The 27,807-nt window shown below is 43.7% G+C and overlaps 1 protein-coding gene across 1 annotated transcript in view; it reads right to left on the bottom strand.

The window, feature by feature from the left end:
- The window catches only part of PMS1 (PMS1 homolog 1, mismatch repair system component), a 90,665-nt gene that overhangs the window by 37,514 nt on the left and 25,344 nt on the right, over positions 1-27,807 (bottom strand). Inside the window, exons 5-6 of the mRNA XM_026647634.2 lie at positions 27,015-27,178; positions 2,091-2,207 (exon numbers count right to left, since the gene is read on the bottom strand). Coding sequence (XP_026503419.1) covers positions 2,091-2,207; positions 27,015-27,178 — 281 coding nt within the window. The remainder of the gene's footprint in view (positions 1-2,090; positions 2,208-27,014; positions 27,179-27,807) is intronic.

The following is a 27,807-nucleotide window of genomic DNA, read 5'->3' as shown; positions in this document are numbered from 1 at the left end:
CTGCACCCTGACCCCTTGCTGTACCCCTCACCCCTCCTGCACCCCACACCCCAACTCCCTGCCCTGAGCCCCCACCACACCCCACACCCCTCCTGCACCCCCTGGGGGCAGGGAGGGGGCAGAGTTGGGGTGGGGATTTCGGGGAAGGGGTTGGAATGGGGGCGGGGAAGGGGTGGGAAGAGGCGGGGCAGGGGCGGGGCCAAATGGAAGGGGTGGAGTGGGGGCAGGGCCGAGGGCGGCGGGGGGCGGAGAGGTGTCAGTAATGCGGCCCTCGGGCCCATGTACTAGTCCTCATGTGGCCCTCATGGTCATTTGAGTTTGAGACCCCTGGTCTAGATAATACTTAGTCCTGCCTTGAGTGCAGAGGACTGGACTAGATGACCTCTCTAGGTCCCTTCCAGTTCTATGATTCATAGATGCAATGGAAGCTGTGCTTTGAACACATAATGTACTATGTAATGCTAAATATTCTGGAAAATCAGATCCTGAGTATTTCAAATTGGGCACCCAAAATTAGTGGATACTTTTGACCTTAATGTCTCTATGCCTCAGTTCCCCATCTGCAAAATGGGAATAGTAATATCCCCACACCTCATGGGGTGTTGCAAAAATAAATATTCCTGAAGCACTCAAATAGTATAGCAATGAGCATCATAGAAAGCCAATGAGGAAATTAACAAATCAGCCTTTAGACCAGGGTTTGAATAGCGTAAAATATAAAAGGCATAGGGCCACCCACTGAACAATAAGGAGAAAACAAAATATTGAATAGCTGTTCCTTAAATGAGCATCATCCATTCTGTGCACTGAATGAGGCAGCAGTCTTGTGGAAAAGTCAGCATGTGATCATGTAATTAAAGCCTATATTAAAATGCACACGCACAAGGGAACTGAATTAAGGTTGCACAGGCAACCTTAATTCTGGCATTTCCCAACTTCTAGGAAGCCTGAGCTTGGGCTCTCTTGCTCCTCCAACTTCTAACCAAGGCATATGCAATACGTCACTAATCTACCAGCTAGTGGTTTGAGGATTTGTCTGCTTAGGTGAACTCACATAACTTCCACTTTCCCCTTCATTCCATTCCATTCCCTACTTATTGCTTCAGATTCCTCCCACATAAATGCTGAATGCCCACCACATACAACATATATTGCGTTTGCCAGTCAGAGTGGTTTCTTTGTAGTCCTGTTCCTATGCCAGCTGTTAGAGGAGAGCTCAAAATCTAAAGCAGTTTCATTTTCCTACTTCAGTGTATATGAGGGTTCGCATAAGCTCAGTTTAAGCATGACATCTGAATGAACAAACTAATAAAACAATATACTTATGGACATGCTAAACAACCATTTTACTAGATAGATTATGCTTCAATACTCTTTATGCTAGTCTAGTCAGCCTTTATAGCTGCAAGATAAAGAACAAAATTAACAATTACTAGACAACAGAGGAGCGAGTCACTCCTTTAAGTGATATCTAAAACTAAATAGAGGATTTCTGAGTTAAAATATACCTCTGAAAATATTAGTAAGGTATCTCCTGCAAAGGAAGCAGCAATTGCAAAGCTCCCATTAACGTCAATATGAGCACAGTAAGATCAATGCAGAGCTCTTCTGAAAATCGTACCCGTTAACTCCTTTAAATTTAGATTTAGGGGAAATTTTGCACATCTTCCTTTAAAAATAATTGTTGTTGTTTTTGTACAGCTACCTCTAACTGCCCTTTTACAAATGTAGAGGATGTTTTGTATTGTAAGATCATGAGATGCCATGGTGATGATGATGATATGAAAGTATAGATAACTAAACAGGCCACCCACCTGCAAATAGGCTATGTATCCTACACTAGAGAGTACACAGTAATCAGTAATTCTGCATTTGTCACAACTATTTTTGCTGCCATTTGATCACTGCCACATGAGTCTTGATTTGATGATTCTTGGAGAGCACTTTCAATCATCAAACCAATTAATTTTAGGGACTGAGCAGTAAAGGAATTAAATCAATTTTAGAAGCCTTTTCTTTTTAAATGCTGGGTTTGTTCTTTGTTGGTGGGTTTTTCATGGGGGCTGGGAGAAGAACATTTAAAAATTTACCTCAGGATCTTCACAGCGATGTTGAAAAGGTACCATGCTGCCCATAACGGCAGTTCCCAGAACTGACATAAAGGACATTTTGTGATCTGACACCCTGGTCTTTTGCCAAATAACTGCCTGAAACAAAATGGCACAGAGTCAAATTTTTGACATTATATTTAAGTTTGTTGAACTCAAGTCATCTGCAACATTTCATGACTGAAAACATATATACACAACTGCACACTTATACAGGACATGTAACGTTCTATACTTTGATCCTCTTGCATTCATAGCTTTAGTATGAACATACACGTGACAGTACTTTATGATATATCATCTCATAAAATCTTACTCCTAGTTTAAATAACGAACAAGAAAATGAAGGATTCTGTTCCCACATATATATTGATCCTGGATGTAACTTTAACTTACAAGGATTTCTGCAAGAATTGAAATTTGTGCAATTGTTGAAAAGTAATCAGCAAAAGAATATATTATGGATCCACTCCGCCCTCACATACATTCATGTAGTCAGTGGGTTTGTATGACTGTAACTGTATCAGATTGGGGGGTCCTAAAAATGCATCTTGCATATTCTTCATACTGGCTGGCATCATAATATAGGAGTTGTGATGCTCATAGTACCATGGCCAAAGTATAAATCACTGGCCTGGGAATCATTAGGTTAGATTTCTGTTCCTAGACTCAGTGTCTAACTATCACTCTTTCTGCCTTAGCTTCTTTATTTGTGTAAAGAAGGAAACTATGCTTGCTTACTCACACCTTTGTAAAGTGCTATACAATTGAGAACAATAAAAAAAGGCTATACTATTAATTATACACCTTGCTATGTTGGTGCAAGCCCCTAGATAGACAAGTTACACTGGATTTCAGATCCCAGAGAAGACAAGGTCCAAGACAGAAGTACAGACTTAGCTTTGAACCTCTTAGCTTTTGTCATTTTGTGCCAATGTTAACATACAACCTTGCATTTTAGTTAATCCCCTCTTTTAGGGCAAGTTAGAAGAAAAAATGGGTGGTATGTATTAAGTGCTTTTATTTATTTATTTTTTTTAACTGCTCCTAGATACCTATGAGATTTAACATGAAAAATGCTGAGGACTGCTGCTCCTGTTACCATCTATATTGTTCAGACACATATTCAGGTATACAGGAGTTTAAGATACAGGTATGTCTACATGAATTTAGTTTTAGGCAACCTGGGGTGTAAATCTACCCCACATTAGCCCACCATACACTAGCCATGTGGACCATGCTATGGCACAGTTCCCTAGTGTGTTTTAATCTACTCCTGTTTCGAAGTGGGAGAGATCAAAGCACACTAGAGAACTTTTAGTGCACAGCAGCAGGATCTATACAGACACTTAGCATGCAGCAAGCTAGTCTTTTTGGCAGGGCCCTTACCCTTCTTTTTGCCCTGGCCTTTTCCGCCGGCTGGATGGGCTCCCCCAGAATCAGAGGGGGCGAGGGACATGGCAGCAGCGGAGGTCACCCCGTTGCCCACCGCTGCCAGCACCCCAGCGGGGGAGGTAGCAGGTGGTTCGACAGCGGCGGTAGAGGCGGGGGGGGGGGGGGGGGGGGATTGGGGGGGGGGGGGGGGGGGGGGGGGGCCGCCGGGGGGCTCCCCCCCACCTTGTCCCCTGCCATAATGAGGGGGGGGGGCGAAAAACCGGTGGGGTAGATTTACATCCCAGCTTGCCACAAACTAAGTGTTTGTGTAAACAAATCCACAGATGAATGACTTGACAAACTACAATAGCTTGAGTTCCCTCAACCATTACAGTCTCTCAGCAAATATCTGTTACAGATATTATTGAAATACCTTAGTTGAGGTTTTCAAAGTAAACTAGAGGATTTAGCCACACAACTCACGTTGAAATTAATGGGAATGGTCTGACTAAATCCCCTCTCCTAGTGAGCACTAAAAATCTTTATAAGTATACATAGACTTTAACCAGTGCTTCATGTTGACTATAGGAATCAAATAGCTGCATCTAAGTGTATTTTAGTGTGCAACATTCCCCAAGGGCTTCAGCACCTAAGCACAACAGGATAAATTAAGATAAAAAATGTTAGATTTAACCTGAAATTCGTTTGCATTACAATGCTGAATTTAAAGTGTCCTAATATGTGCAAGGAATCCAAGAAATACAAAGTGAGTTCATAGTATTCAAGTACCGGATGTGATTTACAAATATGATAACTGAGCAAAAAATATACCTACAACCTCAAGAAATACAATACAAAGCCTTAAAATCCCACCTGTCCTCCAAGTTATTTCCTTGCGTTGCAGGGTGCATTCCATTGAAGAACATTGAGTTCCTATAAAAATGATACTCGCTTTCTGCACAACAGGTGGAATGTTCAGGCTGCAGGACTGCAGATATAGGAGACTACAATTGCTCCCCAATCTTTATTTCTTCTAATTACACATCAAACACATTGAGCACTGTTTGTACTGCTGGACTTGCTACTTGAGTCTAACTCACTTAGAGTATAAGAATATAGTTATAGGGCCACTGTGACCATCACCTTCTCCTTCCACTGCAAGCTTGAAAAGCCCGGAATTTAGTGGTTCTGGTTCACTGGTGGTGGACAGCAGGATGAGAAGAGCCACATTTCTAGGAGTTCCATAGGAGCTCCACTGAGGTTCCCACTGTGCTGCTGAATGGTGAGCACAGTAGACAGAGGGGCAACTGCTGCCTTGAGGATTTAGCAGCAGCTCTGAAGTGGTATTGCTGATGCTTCATAGAGTGAGTAGTGGGGGAAGGAAATTCTTCCTCCCTGTACCTCTTTCTACTCCCTGCCCCATAAACATCCTCAAAGCAGTGAGGAAAGAATTTTCCCTTTAGAGTTCCTCTTTAAAAAAACATTTGTTACTGCTTCTATTTTGAGTTATAGCTACATTTTAAGTGATCAAAAGTGCCAAACGATTTATCTTTACTAGATATTATATTTCAAATGCGTGTGACGAAACTGAGAAAGATGCTTGTGACACAACTAATATAAACATCACACTGTTTATTTTAGCTTGTATTAACGTGATGCCACAGGTACAGATATAAATCCTAGCTGTTGATTAATGCAAGGATGTCATTACACTGCCTAACCTGCTGAATGGCTGAAAAAAGTTCATTTTAATAAACTGCCTTAAGAAAGCTATGGAACATAAGAACGTACTAAATGCAAACTCTGTAAAAGAGGAAATTGCTAATAATTTGGGGGCACATTTTTACTGATCAATTATTTCTTAAATATCAGGATTAAAAGCTGTAGGCAAAACTCCTGAATCTAGTTACTAGAACACGTTAGCTCAAAGTTCTTACATTGCAGAGGTCAGACAACTAGTTAAACGTGCATATCGGGTAACCACACAACAGATTGGTTTAGATTCATTTTCAGAACTGGCTGCACACTATGAAACAACACGGCATGATACTTTAAAAATAACTGGTAATCTAAAGAATACATTATAAATTCATTGACTTCACCAACAGGTTTTGAAAAAGAAGAAGAATCAAAACTGTTAAGAAGAAATGCTACTTATATTTATTTATTTTTGAAAGTGTCAGTACTTCCCAGTGAGTTTCTTGCAACAGTTGATTTTTATAACCTTGGTTTACAACCTGAAATTGTGCTAAAAATATATATACACACACCCCCTTATATTTTCTAGGTCACATAAGCCTGGTGTCTGTGATGAGCCAAGTAAGAATCTGACTCTAGTCAGTATGATGACACTGCAAAAACACCCTAATTAAAGATATATTATTACATACAGACCATCTTAGGTTTTGTTGGAGCTGACCAAATATATCCTGGCTCCCGCCCCATTTCATTGAGGGGCACTGCATGAATTAGAAGGCATAAAAAACCATAACACATATAAATATCTATTTCACAGGCATAGATTAGTGTATTGACACAATCAGAGTTTGTGTATACTGTATATACACTTTCTATAAATATACACACACACACACACACACACGTCATTCAGACCATACATCTCTGTTGCTAAATTTTAGAGCACATATATATAGGCCAAGATTATTCTTGGTCTTTTGAGCAGGTGCATAATAAGTGGGGGAAGAGTCCCTCATTTGCATCCCACAGCAGGAGCTGGGAACAATGCTTTTATGCTCCTGAAGAACAAGAGCTCTTCAGAGTCATCCTTTCCAAAGACAATAAGGAAGGTCATAGGGCCAGACCCCGCTCCTCAACCAGCCTTGTTTTTTAATACTCTGACCAGCAGCCATGTTAATACTTTTACCAGCATAATTGTGCTTGTTTACCAACACAAGAGAAATCTAAATCTAATAGTCAAAACAGAGAACTGGAGGTCAAGGGAACTGGATTCTATTTCTGACTCTGTCACTGATGCACACTGTAACTTTCAGTGAGTCATTTAACCTGCCTGAACCACAGTTTACCTAGCTGACAAATTGGAGTAATTAATCTTCCCTGACATTGTAAAGCACATTGAGATCCTTAGCTGAAAGGCACTACATCCATAAAGGTTTTGTCTTCATTGCCAAAAAAAAGGTGCGCATTTACCAGGTGATAACTAACACATGCTAGCTATCATGCTCTAAAATCATAGTGGAGACAAGTCTGTAATCTTTACCATAAAGTAGCTAGGTGAGGGAAACATAATGCGGTAAAAACTAGAGTGCCTTGTCTCAACTGGCATTTTATAACACGATAGCTAATGCATATTACATGTGGTCCTGAATAAGAATGGATTTAAGTGCATGCTTAAGTGTTTCTTGAATCAGGCCATAAATCTTTTTTTGAAAAGTGGAAAGAGGCTGCCGGCTTTTGTGGGGGTTTTACAGGATGTGTGTATAGACAAACTGCAAATTTCCCAAATTTTCCTATAAAACTCCAGATTAGCTGGTTTATTAAAACAGAAAAGTGACAAGCTGGCGACAGCCTACAGCAAGCATTACTGAAAGTCACTACTAACCACTTAAAGATAACTATTATAGCCTGTCTACTAGGAGGTATGGAAAATGAAAATAAACTGGCAGGAGAAGTGGCTGGAGCTGTAGGGAAGGTAAAGGAACAATTACACCACCTTCTCCTTATGGTGAATCAATAATCATTAATACATTTTTATGGGGAAGAAACTATAGTTGAGAGTCTTGTCAAAGTAAACCTAAGGGAATCTAAATTAAACTTACATTACCAAACTTTCTTCTGCTTAGCAGGCATACACATGCATGTTGGACTGTCTCCCTGTTCTTGTCAGCATTAGTGTATTTATATGTTTAATAATCTGCCTTGAAATTAGTATTGGGGAAATTAAGTTTAGGTTTTGTAATGACCCAACCACTTTGTCATTACAAAACCTAAACTTAATTTCCCCAATACTAATTTCTCCCTACTGTTACTCACACCCTCTTGTCAACTGTCTGTAATGGGCCACTCTCTTACCGCTTCAAAAGTTATTTCTCCTCCCTTGGTATCCTGCTGTTAATTGATTTATCTCGTTAGACTGACTTAACACTTGTTAAAGCAACCCACATCCTTTCATGTATTTATACCTGCTCCTGTATCTTTTACTTCAGACATCTGATGAAGTGGGTTCTAGTCCACGAAAGCTTATGCCCAAATAAATTTGTTAGTCTCTAAGGTGCCAAAAGAACTCCTCGGTTTTTTTGCTGATACAGACTAACATGGCTACCACTGAAACTGGTCACAAGTTTTTAATAGTAACTTAAAGGGTGGGGGAACCTCCCCCCCAACCCTCAAATATTTTAAGGATTCCCTAAGGATTAAGGGTCAATTGTCCTATCCATTCTATAGGTGGAAGGGACCCAAAAAGATGTGGAATGGAAGTGTGCCACCTTCATGGCATTAGCTGCTCCTTCTCCACATACATCTCCCCCTGGCCCCCAACACAAACATATGCCTCAGTAGATATCAGACACTGCAGAAAGGAAGGGGTGGGCTACAGGCAAGTTTGGGGGATAGTAATTTTCCACAGCATTATCTCCCCCACACCCCAGAAACCCAACGGATTTCCTGAGTAAATTAATGTTGACTCTGTCAGCACTAACTTACTCACTCAGGTTTTCCCTCAGCGATGTGAGCAAACCCTCCCAAGGAGGGAGACATTTCAGAGAAGCAGGTGGTGGAGAAGCTCTTGGCAGCATGATGTCTAAGAGTCATGCTTGCTAAAGAACTGGAAGGCATCAAGAGGAACTGGAAGGCACTGCAGGGTCACAGGGCCTCCCTGTGGATAGCCCTAGCCTCCAACAAAGCCCCCAAAATCCACACAGACTTTAGAGGGAGCTGCAAGTTCTCTGACCAACTCACTCTGCCAGATCCATAGGGAAGGGATAGAGAAACTCTGCTCCCATGCATGACAGAATAAGGAGGCAATTCTGCAAGTAAAACTCGCAGTGTCCAGATGTCAAATCTCACCGGGGGTGGTGGTGGTAATGTTTTAGCATTAAAACAGTAATGTATATGGATTCTTAAACTGTAGGGAAAAGTTCATAGGTCCACGTTGTTTCTGCAGAGGGGTTGATCAAATAAAAACTCCTCTGGGGCTTTGTCAACACAAGATTTTTATTTATATTTTTGGGGCAGGAGAAGTAGATAGTTTGAATCAGTGAGATTACACAAATTGCAGTGGGAGACTGAGAACTGAATCCCATTTTTAAAAGCATTTAAAAGCCTTTTCTTTTTAGTATTTATTATTAGTCAACAAAAGCAACACAGGATATCACTGTAACAAAACACAGTGGCAAGATTATAAAAAGGCACACCTCCAAGAAATTATTATAAATAATTTCCTCATGGCTTCCTCTCCTAATCCCTCCCCTGTGTATACAAAGTAAAGCAGTCTGAATGCCTGCAAGAGCTGAAGACATGTATTAGGTATTGCAGTACATACTGTACACTTGAACCAGTCATTGTTACGAGATTTCTCATATATACTGTGCTGTCACTTGAAAAGTGTGATGGATGGGAAACTGGATGGCTCAAGGAATTAGTAATAGGATACAGAGCATTTCACCTCTAGGTCACCAGTTCGAATTCAGTCCAGGTTGGTAGTGACCAAAGGTTGTTACCATCTGACAGCTGTTCGGCGGCTGATGTAAAATGAGTTGATGGTCTCTGCACAGTTCCTAGTAGACAGGTGCTCACATCACAAAAAAAAAACATACCATAATTAGCACCCTGTTTGGCTTCCGCAGCAAAGAGGCTGTAGAGTGAATGGACATAAAGACTAAATCACCCTCCAGGTTAGGGCTCAGGCACATTGGCAGGGCAGTTGGGAAGCCTACACCACCAGCATATAGGCTCTGCGGGTATGCAGTTTGCAATGTTGTCAATCCAGCACCTTTCATAAAACTCAAAGTCCTTTTCAATTAAAAAATAAATAGGTTGTCCAAAACAAAGTCTGCAGTGTCCTAACTGCACCCACCATGAGGTAGCCACCATTTTAGATTCCTGCACATTCATATACTTTAAGATTTAAGATTGTTATAGATTTCATGTGCTTCTTTGAGGATTGCAGGTATGAAGATTACAAACCTTCAAACACAACTGCAGAAGACTTGCTCCTCGGAGGAAAAATTCCAAATCAAAGGGCCTGATTCTCCATTTGTTGCACCTCATTTGGGTCTAATCCAAAGCCCACTGAAATCAATGGAAAGACTCCTATTGATTTCAATGGGCTTTGGATCAAATCAATAGTCATATAAAATACACTTTAACTACAAAGTGCAAGGCACTGGAGAAGCAGCCCCCACCCTGTGATGTAAGCTGTTTTGGGGCTCCTGAGTCCTGCACAGTGTTAAAACGACACCGTTAAACAAAAACAGTTAATAATGAAATAGTAAACTGGAAAATTTTGAAGACTAAAAGCACAGTCAGCTGTAACTACACACATAGGAATTCAAAGTGCCTCACCTGATTCACTACAGCATTACTCTAGATCAGCAGTTCTCAAACTGTGGGTCGGGAACCCAAAGTGGGTCATGACCCTGTTTCAATGGGGTCGCCAGGGCTGGCTTAGGGTATGTCTACACTACGAGAGTAGTTCGATTTCACTTAAATCGAATATGTGGAATCGATATTGCAAAGTTGAACGTGTGTGTCCACACTAAGGACAGTAATTCAACTTTGTGAGTCCACACTAACGGGGAAAGCGTCGACATTGGAAGCGGTGCACTGTGGGCAGCTATCCCACAGTTCCTGCAGTCCCCGCTGCCCATTGGAATTCTGGGTCGAGCCGCCAATGCCTTCTGGGTAAAAAAATGTGTCGAGGGTGCTTTTGGGTAACTGTCGTCATCCGTCCGTCACTACCGCCCTTCCTCCCTCCCTGAAAGCGCCGGCGGGAAATCAGTTCGCGCACTTTTCTGGTCAGTGACAGCGCGGACGCCACAGCACTGCGAGCATGGAGCCCGCTGCGACCATCGCTGCAGTTGTGGCCGTTCTCAACGCCTCGCAGCTTATCATCCACCTTTCCCAGAGGCAGATGCAGATAAATCGGGCGAGGAGGCTACGGCACCGCGGTGAGGGCCTGAAGTCTGAGAGTAGCACAGGCCTGTCAGAAAGCACGGGACCCCGCGCCGAAGACATCACGGTGACAATGGGTCATGTGGATGTTGTGGAACGGCGATTCTGGGCCCGGGAAACAAGCACGGACTGGTGGGACCGCATAGTGCTGCAGGTCTGGGATGAATCCCAGTGGCTGCGAAACTTTCGCATGCGGAAGGGGACTTTCCTGGAACTTTGTGAGTTGCTGTCCCCTGCCCTGAAGCGCAATGACACCCGGATGCGAGCAGCCCTGACTGTCCAGAAGCGAGTAGCCATAGCTCTCTGGAAGCTTGCAACGCCAGACAGCTACCGGTCAGTCGCGAACCACTTTGGCATGGGCAAATCTACCGTGGGGGTTGTTGTGATGCAAGTAGCCAACGCAATCGTTGAGGTACTGCTCTCAAAGGTTGTGACCCTGGGAAACCCGCAGGCCATCATAGATGGCTTCGCCGCGATGGGATTCCCAAACTGCGGTGGGGCTATAGATGGAACTCACATCCCTATCCTGGGACCGGACCACCAGGCCAGCCAGTACATTAACAGAAAGGGCTACTTTTCAATGGTGCTGCAAGCACTGGTGGACCATCGGGGACGTTTTACAAACATCAACGTCGGATGGCCGGGCAAGGTTCATGACGCTCACGTTTTCAGGAACTCTGGTCTGTTTAGACGGCTGCAGGAAGGTATTTACTTCCCGGACCACAAAATAACTCTTGGGGATGTGGAGATGCCTACAGTGATCCTCGGGGACCCAGCCTACCCGCTAATGCCCTGGCTCATGAAGCCCTATACTGGCGCCCTGGACACTGAAAAAGAACTCTTCAACTACTGGCTGAGCAAGTGCAGAATGGTGGTGGAGTGTGCTTTTGGCCGTCTCAAGGGGAGATGGAGAAGCTTACTGACTCGCTGTGATCTCAGCGAAACCAATATCCCCATTGTTATAGCAGCTTGCTGTGTGCTCCACAATCTCTGAGAGAGCAAGGGGGAGACCTTTATGGCGGGGTGGGAGGTTGAGGCAAATAGCCTGGCTTCTGACTACGCCCAGCCAGACAGCCGGGCGATTAGAAGAGCCCAGCGGGACGCGCTGTGCATCTGGGAGGCTCTGAAAGCTAGGTTCCTGAGTGAGCAGGGTAACCTGTGACTTTTAAGTTTGTGTACAGAGAAGCTGAACCTGCCCCCGTTTCTTTACCCAGTCAATGTTGACTATCCTCTCCAGTTACATACCCCCTTCACCCCCTTCCAACACACCTTTAAAAATAAAATGACTTCTATTTTGTTAATGGACACCGTTTTCTTTATTACTGTTTTCGCGGGAATGTTTTAAACCTGGGACGCAGACTGTGGTGGGGAGCGGGTGTAGTGTACTGATGCAAATGACGCTTCTAAACTGCAGGAATGACAGGCTCCGCAGTGGTGGACTGGTTGTTTCAACGGAGCCTGCCAGCCCTCCTGATGGGGACTGCGTGTATGTGGTGGCTCTGTGACTTTGTGGCAGGGGGAGGAGGGTTACAGATCCCCTGCAGCGTGGCTCTGTGATCCAGGATAAGGGCCGCTGCATAAGATCTGTAACTGCCCTCCCCCGCCACAAAGTCACAGAGCAACCCCCCACCCTCCCACAGAACATGAAAACCACCTCCCAGACTGACCAGGGTAACTAGTGACTGCACTGTGTGTGTGCCCTGCTGCTGTCCTGTCCAATTACCAACTCCCCTACCCCCCTTCAGACAGACTCTCCTCTAAAGAAGATGATGGAAACAGTAATGAACAGAAACGTATTTTTTATTAACAACCACACATGAAACTGGGGGGTGAAACTTGGACGGGGGCTTGGGTGAGGCGGGAAGGAAAGGACTTTTCAAATTTTGGGGAATGAGAGCCTTCTGGTGCTTGAGCAGTCTGCAGGGGTGGAGTGAGAGTTTTCACAGACTCTGCCGCCCCTCCTTCTTTGTACTTTGGGTGAGGGGGGTATGGGACTTGGTGGCGGGAGAGGGCGGTTACTGATAGACTGCAGCGGGGCTCTGTCCTCCTGCCTCCGTTCCTGCAGTACATCAACAAGGCGCCGGAGCGTGTCCGTTTGCTCCCTCATAAGTCCAAGCAGCGTTTGAGTCGCCTGCTGGTCTTCCTGACGCCACCTCTCCTCCCGTTCCATGTGTGTCTGGTGCATTTGGGACAAGTTCTCCCTCCACTGGGTCTGCTGTGCTGCCTGGGCTCGGGAGCAGCCCATTAGTTCTGAGAACATGTCCTCCCGCGTCCTCTTCTTCCTCCGCCTAATCTGCGCTAGCCTCTGGGTGTGTGATGCCAGGCTGGGTTGGGAGACAGTCGCAGATGTGGCTGTGGGAATGGGAAAAAGGGAGTGAATTCCTCAGAAAGATAAATGTAGTTGTGAACAAAGAACATAGTCTTTCTCTGTGAACAAGACCATGCACTGTACCTATCACATGCGCACTCAGGACAAGGTCGAATTTTCGGCCCTCGCATTCAGTGCCTGGGGTCTTGCACTGCCGATTTGAGAAGCGGGGCAGGACACCGGAATTTCTGTAGCAGGCAGACATGGTAAGCCGTAGACTTGTGGCTGCTTAAAACTTTGATAGTAGCGCTGGCCTCCTTTCACATTGAAAGCAATGCTAGTCTCTGCTGCCAGCAATCCGGCCAGCATCAACTCTGCCCCTGTCCCACCCCTTCGCGGCTGTCCCAGGGTAAAAACCCTGTATGCCGCCCCTCTCCGGCCTCCACCGCGTGGCTGTAAACCGGCGGTTACAGTTCTGTAAAGAAACGGGCAAGCAGTCCCAATACTAACATTCCCCTACCTAATTAAAAGCAGGTCACCATGAGCGACATCACCCTGATGAGGATCTCAGACAGAGATAAAGAAAGAATGCTCCGGGAAAGCCTGCAAAGACCAGGGCCGTATGCCGCCATGCTCTGCAGGGCAATGATCCCGGAGTACCTGATGGTCTCCTGGCACGGAAACGTTTCATACCACGGAGGACCCAATAAGGCCGCTCTCCCCAGGAACCTGATGCAAAGGCTTTCCAATTACCTCCAGGAGAGCTTCGTGGAGATGTCCCAGGAGGATTTCTGCTCTATCCCCGGACATGTAGACCACATTTTACTGTAGCTGCAGTGGCAGGGACTAAACAGTAGAGCGGCTTGGGCAGAACAATCATGCAAAACCGGACATTGTTAGATTTGTTTTTAATAGTTGCACTGCCAGGGACTGAAACGTTAAGCGCCTAGGGCAAACTAATCATGAGAAACCCATTGTTGGTATTGTTAAAATTCCTGTTCTGTTAAAAATAAATGCTTAGAGGTTTAAAACACTTACTGGCTGATCCTTCCCCTGATTCTGTGTCCTGGTTAACGGCTGGGGACAGGTGGTAGAGGATCTCTGTGAGGGTGATGAAGAGATCCTGGCTGTCGGGGAAATCAGCGTTGCAAGCGCTGTCGACTGCCTCGTCCTCCTCATCTCCTTCCTCATCTTCCCCGTCCGCTAAGATGTCCGAGGAACCGGCCGTGGACAATATCCCATCCTCAGAGTCGACGGTCACTGGTGGGGTAGTGGTGGCGGCCGCACCAAGGATGGAATGCAGTGCCTCGTAGAAACGCGATGTCTGGGGCTGGGCTCCGGAGCGTCCGTTTGCCTCTTTGGTCTTCTGGTAGCCTTGTCTCAGCTCCTTGATTTTCACGCAGCACTGCGTTGCATCCCGGCTGTATCCTCTCTCTGCCATGGCTTTAGAGATCTTCTCATAGATCTTTGCATTCCGTCTTTTGGAGCGCAGCTCGGAAAGCACAGACTCATCTCCCCACACAGCGATGAGATCCAAGACTTCCCGATCAGTCCATGCTGGGGCCCTCTTTCTAGTCTGCAATTGCACGGCCATCTCTGCTGGAGAGCTCTGCATCGTTGCCAGTGCTGCTGAGCTCGCCACGATGTCCAAACAGGAAATGAGATTCAAACTGCCCAGACAGGAAAGGGAATTCAAATTTTCCCGGGGCTTTTCCTGTGTGGCTGGTCAGAGCATCCGAGCTCGGACTGCTGTCCAGAGCGTCAACAGAGTGGTGCACTGTGGGATAGCTCCCGGAGCTATTAGTGTCGATTTCCATCCACACCTAGCCTAATTCGATATGGCCATGTCGAATTTAGTGCTACTCCCCTCGTTGGGGAGGAGTACAGAAGTCGAATTTAAGAGACCTCTATATCGAACTAAATAGCATCGTGGTGTGGACGGGTGCAGGGTTTATTCGATGTAACGGCGCTAAATTCGACATAAACGCCTAGTGTAGACCAGGCCTTAGACTTGCTAGGGCCTGGGGTGGAAACCAAAGCCTGAGCCCCACCGCCTGGGGCCAAAGCCGAAGCCCGAGGGCTTCAGGCCTGGACTATGGAGCTCAGGTTACAGACCCTCTGCCTGGGACTGAAGCCCTTGGGCTTTGGCTTTGTCCCCCCTCCCCTCCCCAGGCAACGGGGCTTAGGTGGGCTCAGGCTTCGGTCCCCCCTCCTGGTGTCGTGTAGTAATTTTTGTTGTCAGAAGGGGGGTCGCGGTGCAATGAAGTTTGAGAACCGCTGCTCTAGATTTATGACAGAACTTCATTGATAACAATTCTAATTTTCCCTTCTGAGAAAATATTACATTTTAAATATCCAAAACACCCAAACCTACTAAGTTATGAGCCAATTCTCAACCACAATTCCCCTGTATTCTTTAAAACTTCTAGTTTAGAGGCCTAATTTACCACTCTTATGCTCCAATTTCACATCATCACCACAAACTAGCATCTAAATTAATCCTATCAACTGAGGAAAAGGACCTGAGCATTACTGTGGATTGCTCAATGAAGATCTCTGCTCAGTGTGCAGCTGCAATTAAAAAGCAAACAAAATTAGAGGATGCACAAGGAATGGTATGGAGAATAATACAGAATATATAATACAATAGAACCCCATTTATCCAACCCTCCCTTAACCAGCTCTCCGCATTTACCGAACAACCAGGACTCCAGGGGCTAGAAGCAGGTGATCTCTCTTGCCTCTGTTAGATGGTGCTACAGCATCACATTGTCCCATTCTCTGGTTTATCCGGAGTTTTGATTATCTGGTCTGGCCCTGTTAATTAGACCAGATAAATGGGGTTCTACTGTATCATTATATAAATAATGGTTCATCCCCATCTCAAAAAAGATATTGCAGAATTAGAGTGTGCTAATGAGACAAACAACAAAATAATCAGAAGTACTGAAAAATTCTTATATTAAGAGAGACTTGAAAGGTTGGAATTGTTCACTTTAGAAAGGAGACAAGAAGGGACATGATGAAAATATACAAAATAATGAATGGTACAGAGAAGGTACATGCATAACTTTTATTCATGAATTTTTATGATACGAGAAATAAGGGACATTCCATGAAATTGAAAATAGCAAATTCAAAACTCATAAAAAGAAATACTTTTTCTACACAGAGCATAATTTGACTGTGGAACTCATTGCCACATGATGTCACTGAGGCCAAGAACTCACCAAGATTCAAAAAGGAATTGGACACTGATATGGATAACAAGAATACCCAGAGTTATAATAGTTAATATTCTTTAATAAATGTTTTGGAAAGGAGACAAAAATACTTCAAGGCTTAAGACAATCTCTAACTACTACAGTTTAGGACTACACTTGCATGAGGGGCAGATTATTCCACATCTGCCTACTGAGAGGTTTCTTGCACCATCCCTTGAAGTATCTGATACTGACCATGGTCAGTAACAAGACACTGGAGAAATAGGAACTGCCATACTCGATTAGACCTATGACAGATCTTTTTATAGCTGAATGTGGAAATACAAATTGTAGTGGGGTGCATGTCCCCGAGACAAGTGCAAATTTTAACCTTTGGAGAGAAAAAAAGCCAACAGATCCTTAATTTGTGAAACCTGAATTTCCTCATACCATAAATGATATTGATCCCTGGGCAAAGGGGCCAGCACAAGACCTGTCCAACACTTAAGCCCTATTTTGTGCACTGATGTGGGAGTTTCAAGTGGTCCATGGGCCTTGTGCTGGTCATCTGCCCAGGGGTGAATTTCACCCCAGTAGAATGTCTGACAAACATATTGAGCTGTTTCAGTTTGTACGAAGATAAAATTACTTACTGGATTCCACTATCATTTTTTCCTTCTCCAAGCAAGTTTTTTTCCTTCAGCAGAAAATAACACTAGATTTATATAGTGTGTTTGGGGGTTAAATCTTAGAGAATTTGACCTGAGCAATGGATTTTGCTTCAATATCAATTTGAATTCCATTTTATTAAAAGGTTCAAGTTTGTGCTTTACAGTTCTCAGTTACCACATTGCTCAACTTTTTTGGGGGCAAAGACTCTGGATGTGCTAACCAAGTTAACTTCACACAATTCAACTCATTTAACATACAAGGGAAAGTATTCTTATTTAGGATTATTTTATCTAGCCCTCTGCCAAGAGTTGAACACGTACTACATAAGATTCTGTGTAACTTAAGCAAGACTCATGTACAGGAATAGCCAATACACAGCTTTAAGATATGACAAGATATTTGTTTCCTATTGATTGGGTTATTTGATATTTATTTTTTTACCCTACAAAAATACAAAGTTTGAAACAATTAAAATAAAGCTTGAAACAATTTAAGATGGCTGAAATACTTGTATCATCCTAGCTCTCTGACTCAGACTAGGAAATCAAGCTTTAGTTAAGGTTTTCTTTTGAACAGAAGTACACACTTGGTAATAATGGAGAAATACAATCAGCCTTAAATAACTTATATAGAAAAGAGCAAAGAAATAAGAATGACAGAAATAGTGGACATATTTGCTTTGCAAAAATGTAACTGTGCCACTCAATTCATTTAAATTTACTTATCAACTCACAATTTTTGTCCATATACTTATTCTCACGTACAGTACTGCACTAACCTCCTACGTGCAGAAAAAATGAAAGAAGGGACTATGAGGATGGACAGTAAAAAATTAAGACAACATTTGGTCATCAATATTTGTGTCAAAGTATCACAGAGCCCACAGCCAAACGAAGATGTATCGCCATACATGTTCCAGAAAAGACACACTCCAAAATAGGCTGGGCTTGGAACTTTTAGGGAAAAAGCTTTTGAATACTGCATATTAAAGACACAGAGCTCAACTGTCCCCCATACTGGTTTTCCTCACACAGGGCCTGGTAAGTTCTGGCCATACCCGAGACTGGGGCAACAATCTGTGCTTGATGTAGGACTTTGCGAGGGACAGGTCTAGAATGACACAGGTGGTAATATCCTAGCTTCGAGCTCCCCCAACCCTAGGGGTTGCCAAGTGATAATTCAGCCCTGCCTCAAATTAAAGCAACCATAAATCTTCTCTACTGTACAACGGCAGTAAATAGGATTTTACATCAGCAGAAAACCACAGTGCAGTGCACTCAAACCACACCTTTTCCCTTCCCTGACATGCCCCTGATGCTAGTCGAGGGGCCCCGGAGGGAGTGAAGCAGAGCTGTCAATGTCAGAAATGGGGTACAGCTAACTATGCCAATGCAGTTTTGTGATCTTTAAGGATCATATTGGGAATCTCATCCCACCTATCTTAGAACTACCTGTCACGCTGGTATGACTTGTGGAGTTTCCATCTGATTATCCTGAAACCCATTGATCTACCAAGATCTGCCAGGGTCTAAAACCATAAATCCCTTTATCCCTGAATTATCTTCTAGTCCCATGGCAGCAGCTGCAACTGCGGTGCTGGGTGCTGCCTCCAACCCCTCTTTGGAGGACAGTGGTTCATTGCAGGACCTGTGAGAAATGATAGCTCATAATCATTCCAAGATGCTGTATCTGAAATTGTCAGTACTTCTACAGTAACTTTAGCAACCTAAAACACATCTCTACCATTTGTGGACCGATCTAGATGGCTGGAATGGAACTATTCATTGTGACCCACATGGAAATTTTATGTATCGTCTTCCTTTCCACATGTTAAGGAATTTCACAAACAGTAGATCAAAGTGCATGCAAATGCTCATATTTACTAGTGATGTAGCTAGTGGCTACAGATTTTAAACAGCAAAGGATTTGGAGTTGTTGTAGCTGCTGCGGCAATGAGAAAGTTCCAATTCCAGGGGACAACCATCTTTATAGTGCAAAATATACCAGGAGTTTACAGGTGGCTGTAATATGGCAAATCGGACTGAAAAGTCTGACAGTTTAAACAAGAGTAGCTAACTCTGGAATGTGCCTGGTTCTCCATCAGGTAATGTCAACTTTAAATAAACTCTCAGAATACTCTTGTCAATTATTTCTATTTGGCTGTCTCATTATTCAATATGCTCTCAAGGAACACGGTGATGAAAGAAGAAAAAATACCTCTTTCTAACATACCCATACTGGCAAGAGGATCAACATTATCAGTATTCAAAGAATGTCTTGGCAGGATAAACCTTCATAAAAAGAAGGAGCACTAGTTGATCCAAGCTGTCAAAACAGCAATCGTACTTCAAGGGTTGATTTGCAAAGTGATTCAATATTTACTGTTAATGCAAACAAAACATTTTTAGCAGACACAAAAGCAACCAAGCATTTCCTATTTCAGAAATTCATTGATAAAATATACTCAGTGAGAGTGAGAAAACAAAGTGTAGTTTTCTAGAAATTAATCCAAAAAGCATGAAGAGCTGTTCTTGATTCTTCATACAGAATTTTAAATTTTCTTTTTTTTATATAATAAATGGGTATGTCAAACAAGTGGACTGCATAACAGCAAGACAAATTTCTAGAAACTTCAGTGAGAAGGAGCATGACACCCACTGTTTAGTAAATCAAGTGGTAGAAATGGAGCAGAATACAGTATGTTCTAAAGACAATGGCCAAATGTTTTAAACCTAAGGATCAAAAGATATAAAATATTTAGATAGGCAACTGAATAAGAGTCCTGATTTTCAGAGATGCTGAGCACTTGGTAGACCCTATTAACTTCACGGGGCTCAATGGATTTAAATGCATAACCTCAGACTTGCACATGTGAAAGACTTGGCCTATGAATGAGCTCTTTGCACAGGTACAGTACATCCTTTCCCAGGTAAAAGTTGTGTTTTTTCACTCTCCTTTCATTCTTTAGCCAGTCCTAGCCTTTGGCCAAAGACTCCCCTTCATCTGTACAGCTTTTGCCACTTAGGGCTTGTCTACACAGTGTGTTAATCCACACCACAAGGATGTAAATTCTACAGAGCACCAGTGTGTCGCGCACTGACTAGCCTATGTGGACCCTGCTGCAGGGCCACCCAGAGGATTCCGGGGGCCTGGGGTCTTCGGCGGCGGGGGCCCCCGCCGCCGAAGACCCAGCACTTCGGCTGCGGGTCCCGGGGCGGAAGGACCCCCCGCCGCGGGTCTTCGGGTCACTTCGGCACGGGTCCCGGAGCGGAGGGACCCCCCGCAGCCGAATTGCTGCCGAAGACCCGGAGCAGAAGGAGCTCTGGGCGCCCGGTCCCCGCGAGAGTTTTCCAGGGCCCCCGGAGCGAGTGAAGGACCCTGCTCCAGGGGCCCCGAAAAACTCTCGTGGGGCCCGGGCCAAATTGCCCCACTTGCCCCCCCCCCCCGCGCGGCCCTGCCCTGCTGGCACACACTAGAAGTTCCTTAGTGCATGGTTAACGTGATACTGTTTGAAGGGTCCACACTTTTACCTGGGAAAGGATGGGAAACCAGAATTTACCCCTCTTTGATGCGAACTAATGCACCATGTAGACTAGCCCTCATTGTCAAGGTCCCTATTATGCAGTATATTAAACTATCCTGACTGCATTCCCAACTGTCAACCTTCTCTACTTCTCTTTCTCCCGCATTCCCTCAAATTCTCAACCATTGCTTTCTGTTCAGTCTCTTCTTTTAAAAAAGCAACAAAAATAACCCCCTGAAAGAGCCCAGTCCTCAGAGCTGATTTGGCTGCTCTTTGTGCCCAACAGACAGCCACAGGTGTCTCAAGCTACCTATCCACACATGCGAATGAACATGCAAACCACCAAAAAGACTATAGCACTTTCTGCTTTGGAACCTGAGCTCCTTCCTGATGTCTGTTTTCTTCCACAGCAGCACAAGGTATTGGCACAGCCCCACAATGCAGGATTCTAGCAACTCCTTTGAATGATTATATATAACCACCTATTTATTTAACAGGTGGTCTTAGTCATAAATCCATGTACTCCATGAGAAATCTTGTTATCCCAAGCTTACCACAAAATACTTTGGAAAATACTATGTTAGAGTACACTTCTAGCACACAGTAGGACAGTAGGATCAGAATGAGGTAGACAGATCTATTGGTGTGGATTACTACAGCTTTGTGATAATGGTGTTCTTCAGCTTCTGAAGAAAGAAGACAAATAAGGTACTATTTAACAGTGCTATTGCTGTAAAAGGATAAGTATGTAGAATTGATGAAAGAAATTACAAGTTAGAATTTAAGTAAAGAATGTTGAAGTACTTATAAAAACTAGAGTGAAACTAGAAAGAAGTTAAATCTATTTATCAAAGTATTTGCAGTTTGTATCTTCAAACAGATCTTAACAGTAGTAAAAATGGAGCAAAGGAAATGAATCCATACCCAAACCATTTTAACACATTAATAGTTTTAAAAACAATGAGAGATACCCCTTGGTTTGTGCCAAACCTTAGTTGGCTTATGGTTTTCCCAGCTCAGTAATAGCTAATGAGTGACCTCTTGTGTTGGAAAATCTCTGGGTTTCTTGGTTTTTTCTTTATTTTTATGTATTTTTTACAAAAATCAAGTGCTTGTGAAGATGAACAGCCCTAAAAAATAATGTCCTATCTTTATCCTCAAAGCAAATACAGCATGTAAGTAAGAGCAATACTGGTTTATTGTCCCATATTGCCCCAAATAGTGTGCTTGAATCCTGTTATGGAGTAATTTACCTCTGAAGATGAGACGATAATTCATTCTTCATGAGAGGCCAAGATAATTCAGTGTTGGTATCTTTCCCAAAACTGCCAGAATGGTTGATAGTTCGACAGAGAAATTTGCTCACATGGAAACAGACTGAGATTTCCATTTGAAATAAGCACCAAGCACCCACTATACCAGAAGGCATCTTGGTCCCTACCACTTTTGGCCATAGTTCCACTATCCTGAACCATTACCAATCTACTGAACAATCTTATCCTCTAAGTTTCTTTGTTTCATAATGACAGGGAATCATTTTAATCCATATTAACAATGCAGGTATTCTAAAAAGACTGGGTTTGAAGGAAAATCACACACATTATTATTCAAATTATATAGTATGTAAGGTAGAGATGTAGGAACCCATGAAAACGCCAATGTTGAGTATTCCCGATTCTTTACTGACAGGATCCTAGCGTTTCTCAGCAAACTGCACTATCTGCCTCTCACTTTGCTACTATCCTCTGCCTGTTGTGATAAACTCAGGACAGACAGCTGCAAGGGTGGGGTAGAAAACAGTCCCAGAAGGGTAAAAGGCCCTCCTCCCTATGAACTGAGGAGGGGTGACTACAGGTCAATCAGGTTTAGCTGAGAAGGGGTTACCAGAGATCAATTAGGATCAGCTGAGAGAGTGTTCCCTGAGGTCAATTAGGATCAGCTGATTCCAACTAAGGGCATCCTGAGACCTTTTTAAACCCTTCCCGGGGGGGGGGGGGGGGGGGGGGGGGAGTCAAGCTGCCAGTAGGTGAGGAGCAGCAGGACAACAAGCCTCACCAGGAGGGAAGGCTGCATTCCCTGCCATAAGGGAGAAAAACAAGCAAAAAAGACTGGCTGAGAGAAGGAGCGGACTGCCCCTGTGCAGCCAAGTGGGACTGTTTTACCCCAGGCCCACCTCGCCAAGGCTAAAAACAGCTGAGGCTGGTGAGACCGAGAAGGTGCCTTGCCACACATGGGGGAGAGGTGGGATGCTCTGAGTGAGACTTTGTGGCGAACCATCTCAGGGCAGGGTAAATCACCCCCAACGAGAAGAAAAAGAAATGGAGGATGTAGTGAAGGCACTGGTGCAGGCCACCGCGGCCCAAAAAGAGGCTGCCAGGGTTCAGATGGCTACCCAGCAGGAGTCAGTGTGAATACAGCAGGAGACAAATCAATTACTGATGAGCCAGGTGGCCCAGGATCGAGCCACCCTGCATGAGGTTGTGAACCAGCTAAAGGCCCTGATCACCCTGATGCACCACCCCCATGGAACCCGGCCCCTGCGGGCCAGCAGCTACTTACAGAAGATGACGATGGATGACGATGTAGAGGCGTATCTCCTCGCGTTCAAGAGAATGGTCCTGCGGGAGGCTTGACCCCAAGACCAGTGGGACAGCATCCTGGCTCCTTTTCTGTGTGCGGAGGCCCATGACATGAACACAGAAGCAGCTAGATTACCCCCAGCTGAAGGCAGAGATCCTGGTGAGGTCTGGCATGATGACAGCTATAAGGGCCCAGCGATTCCACGAGTGGAAATACCGGGACAGCAAAGCACCGAGGTCCCTGATCCACCTAACTCGAAAGTGGCTGCGCCCCGAGACCCATGGCCTGGAGAAAACTGTGGCAATCATAGTTTTGGACAGGTACATGAGAGGGCTACCACCGGACATACGAGGATGGGTCTGTCAAAATGATCCCTCCTCCTATGATGAGCTAGTTGCCCTCATAGAGAGACACCTGGCAGCCCAAGAACTTTCTCGGACCACCGGAGAAGGAATGCGCCAGAATAGGAGGCACCTACTGACATTACTGCATTTTAATCCCATGAGCTTTACAGAGTCATCAAAGCTAAGACTGGATTCTGTTCTTTCTTGTCCATCAGCAAAAACTGGTTAGAAAGTTCAAATCATTTACATCTATCAAAACCCACTGCAGGCTAGTGCGAATGCAGAAGTGCTCTTGAAGACATAATATAAAGAGTTGCAGAGGTTTAAATGAGGCCTGCAGAACCTCCATTACTGGTATGATGCACCAAATGGAAAGAACTGAACTGGACTCTTAGAACACAGGGTGCTTTTGCAGGGTTGGCAGCAAGAAAAAGACTTGTTACTTGTCAACTGAGCACATCTGATGTAGAAAACAATAAGCAACAACATGGAACCCACCATTCCATTTTTACAGTCAGTTTTCAGAGCAGAACAACATTTCAAGTATTGTTAAAGAAACCAAACAATTTTGGAATTATTCACAAGAACCACGCATCTCACATAAGTCACCAGATCGGAAAAGCATTCAGCACTGCTGGTATTTAAAATAATTTTTTTTGTTTTTTAAAGTGAGAGATGCCAAGACATAGTAGGAATAGTCAGCTCCCCACTCAAAAAGACAACTTTGTGCTGGAGATATCACAACAGCCAAAGAGCCAGCCCAGGGACAGAAGTCTTCTTTTGGTTAAACAATATTGCAGTTTGTTTGAAAAGATGTTTATTTGATATCTCTTTAAAATAAGGTTTAAAATGAAGGTATTTTAGTGATGTGAGAAGTGAGAGAGAAAAATAAGAACGTTTTATAAAGGCACAATATTGTTTAAAAAGAATAAAATTAAATGAAAAAAAAATTATTGTGCCCTCATGACATGCTTCTGTGTTGGGCAGTTTTCTATGATGGCTGCAATTTCACTAGCAGAGGGAAGCAGAGAGGAAAAACAGAAGAGACAACAGTACAATTAACGTGTTGGGGGGTAGAGGGGAAGGAGGAGGACTAAAGTCCAGAGACATTTTCTGCTTCAGTATCCAGAATTACAGAGGAGTACAAGAAAGAGATTCTTGATCAAGGTATCTGTGAGGATAACAGACTTTGTATTAAAACACAATGGAGAAAAACATGGCATAATTTGAGGAGAAAAGAAAGAGAAGGCAGAAAAAGAATCAAGACACGTAATAATCAGCAACTAAATCAGAATGGGATTAAAATAGACACAGAGGATAAAAGCACCCCTGTGAAGCCCTATCCTAGAAAGATACTCCATGTGTTCTATCACTCTCAATGTTCTGTCTTTAGAACTTCAGCAACACTTTTATTGTTTGTCATACCAAAGTAGTTTTTAATCTGAAGCAGAGAGCATGTGGGGAGTAGGTCCCACTAAGAAGCTGATTGTGATCCACAGCAAGAATGGAGGGTCAAGAACTTACAGTAAACAAGGTATGTTTTAAAATGACAAATGTGCTACGTCTCTTTACTCTGAATACCTGAGGTCATTCAGCACATAATTCTAAAGCCTTGAGTTCAGTAAGTGTTTGCAGCTTATTTTTCATTCTTTTTCACAACTATTAGAGTGCCAAGAAATTGGACAGTTTAATTGTTTCAACTAGGCATAGTTATTGTTGCTCTAAATCAATGTCATCAAAGTTGTTTTTTAGAGACGGCTGAATACAATTTTCCTTTAAGGTCTGTGGACCCAGGTATAGGGTTGCCAGGTTTTCAACTGGAATGCCCCATTGAAAAGGGACCCTAGTGGCTTCGGTCAACACTGCTGACCGGGCCGTTAAAAATCCGTTTGGCCGCCTGCAGCGGGACAGGCAGGCTGCCTGATCAGCTCCACATGGCTTCTTGAAGCAGATGGCATGTCCCTCTGGCTCCTAGGTGCAGGGGCGGCCATGGGGACTCCACGCACTGCCCCCGCCCCGAGTGCCAGCTCTACAGCGCCCAATGGCCAGGAACCCCAGCCTGGAGCCCGCTCCTGTATCCTGAACCCCTAATTTCTGGCCCCACTCCAGAGCCCGCACTCCCAGCCCAGAGCCCATACTCCCTCCCATACCCCAATCCCTTGCCCCAGCCCGGAGCCGCCTCCCATACTCCAAATGTCTCGGCCCCACTCCCCAACCCCTCCTGTAGCCCAAACGCCTCATCCCCGGTCCCACCCAAGAGCCTGCACCCCCAGCCGGAGTCTTCATCCCTTCCTACACCCCAACCCCTGCTCCAGCCTGGTGAAAATGAGCGAGTGAATGAGGGTGGGGGAGTGCAAGCAATGGAGGGTGGGGGATGGAGTGAGATGGGGCGTGGCCTCATAGAAGGGGCTGGACATAGGGCGTAGCCTCAGGGAAGGGGCGGGGCAAGGCAAGGTTTGGTTTTCTGCAAATAGAAAGTAGGCAACCCTACCTGGGTATAAGTTTGAGATTTTGCAATCCACAGCAGAACTATCATTGATCGCAATGAAAGATTTACACTAAATTGCATTTATGGAGTACCTTAACTTTTAGTTATTATTTATTCAGTATTTTATTGTCAAATACGTAAGATCACTTGTCATTTCCAGTGACAGTGTGAACATGAAAGATTTTTTTAAATATTCTAATTGATAGAAATAAAAAATTGAAATAAATGGTGCAGTGAATTGAAATAATGCTTTAACTCTCAGATTGCAACATAAGAAATTATTCAACCACCATAGAGAGATTTTTTTTTTTTAAATGGAAAAAATCGCTTTGGTGGAATCTTTTTAGCCATTAGGTGTCACTCTTTACTTTCTGTGGTAGCATGGAAGTTTATGGGCCTAATTTTCCTCTCACTTACGCCAGTGTAAATCAGTAGCAGTTCCAATAAAGTTAGTTTAATAGAGTTAAACTAATATAACTGAGAGGAGAATCAGGTCCAAAGTACCATTTCTGCAGATTTGTAGTTAATATTTCTGTTAGACTTCTCAGGATTAATAAAAACTTATTCATATAATATTAAGGTCCAAGTAGCTTTTGAATTTGTGCCATCAAGTCTGGGCATAAAATGAGCACTAGCTCAGTCATAGTTGGGCCTGATTTTGCTTTCCTTAAATTGATGTAAATCAGGCTTAACTGTACTGTAGTCAATGCAATTACACAGGTGGCAGCCTGGCCTGATTTCAAGTCGCTCCTGCAGTGATCTGTTATAATTCAGCCCTCAGAGACAAAACAGTACACACAAGTAGCACTATCTACATGGCCTGTTTCAATCCCAGTAAAACCAGTGGGAGCCTTTCCACTGGCTTCAATTAGCAACAAATCAGACCATTAGAAAGAAAGGTGGAGGTGTGGCTCTTCCTCTTTGTTCATACAATAACAAGCGTGTTATCAGTGCCCAATAAATCATAGCATTGTCCAACCTATAGACACCAAATTAGGTTTTTGCGGGAGCAGAGTCCTCTTTGAAAGATTGGCACTGCCTATCTAAAACTCAAACCATCGTAAGCTAATAAATTCAGATGTAATAATGAAGTGTGTGGGGGGGTCTGAACCAACCTGCAATTATAGCAAATTCCTAAAAATCAAACATCTGATGACAAAATGCAGTCACAGTAATGAAAGTCTTGATGAACTGAACAAAATCATAGTCTTTATTTTCTTTCATTTTAAATTTGAGATAGTTGGCACAAGAGAAGTCACTTTTACCTTGTTATGTGTAAAGATTATCCGTAGTTCTGGCTTTATGATGCCATACGCCATCAAAAGATCTTGGATTTTTTTTAATTCCTCCTTACATTTTTTAACTGTTGAGTAAAACTGTTTTCTTACTGGAAGATTTTTAAACAGCTTCAGTGCAACTACAGTTGTACCTGCAAGTGGGAAATAAAAGACTGTAAAGCTAACATGAATAGTGTAGGACTGGTTGAGTGTAAAGAAAAAAAAACCCCTCACTTGTGCTGAAAGAGGCTATTCTTCCATATAGGTGCATGCACATAATTCTTATTAACATTAGTTAGAATCATACGTGCATGAAGAGAAGGACATACTGCTACATTAGCATTCCCCTCCACAGCAAGCTGACTGCTAGATTTCACAGCTGTGCAAGCTGATCATGTCCTTCAACTGGAGCTATGCTCAAGCTACTTGACACCTAGATTACACATTTTTTCCATTTCTGGCGAGCCACGAGGATTTACTGAATTAATCTTCCTTTACGTTTTGATTTTTCTAGTTTCATCCATATCTCTTTCTCCGGTATTAGTAGACACCAATAAACTGAAGTTAAAATTTCATCTACAGTACATCTGCTCTAGTGCAGACCCACTAAGCTCTCGCCATATGTCTAATCATAGCCTCTTCTAATTCTGTAGCAAACTTTTCTACATCTTTCCCTAGCATCTGCCTATAATATACCTAAAATGAAAAGCAATCCCACAGATTTTTTTCTTGAAGCAAAAACCCACCATCTGAAAGTCAGCAATAAAATATACAAGTTAAT

The sequence above is a fragment of the Terrapene carolina genome, unplaced genomic scaffold (assembly GCF_002925995.2).
Source record: "Terrapene carolina triunguis isolate 2854851 unplaced genomic scaffold, T_m_triunguis-2.0 Scaffold62, whole genome shotgun sequence".
NCBI classification, from domain to species: Eukaryota; Metazoa; Chordata; order Testudines; family Emydidae; genus Terrapene; species Terrapene triunguis.
This window is presented reverse-complemented; position numbering and strand designations above follow the sequence as displayed.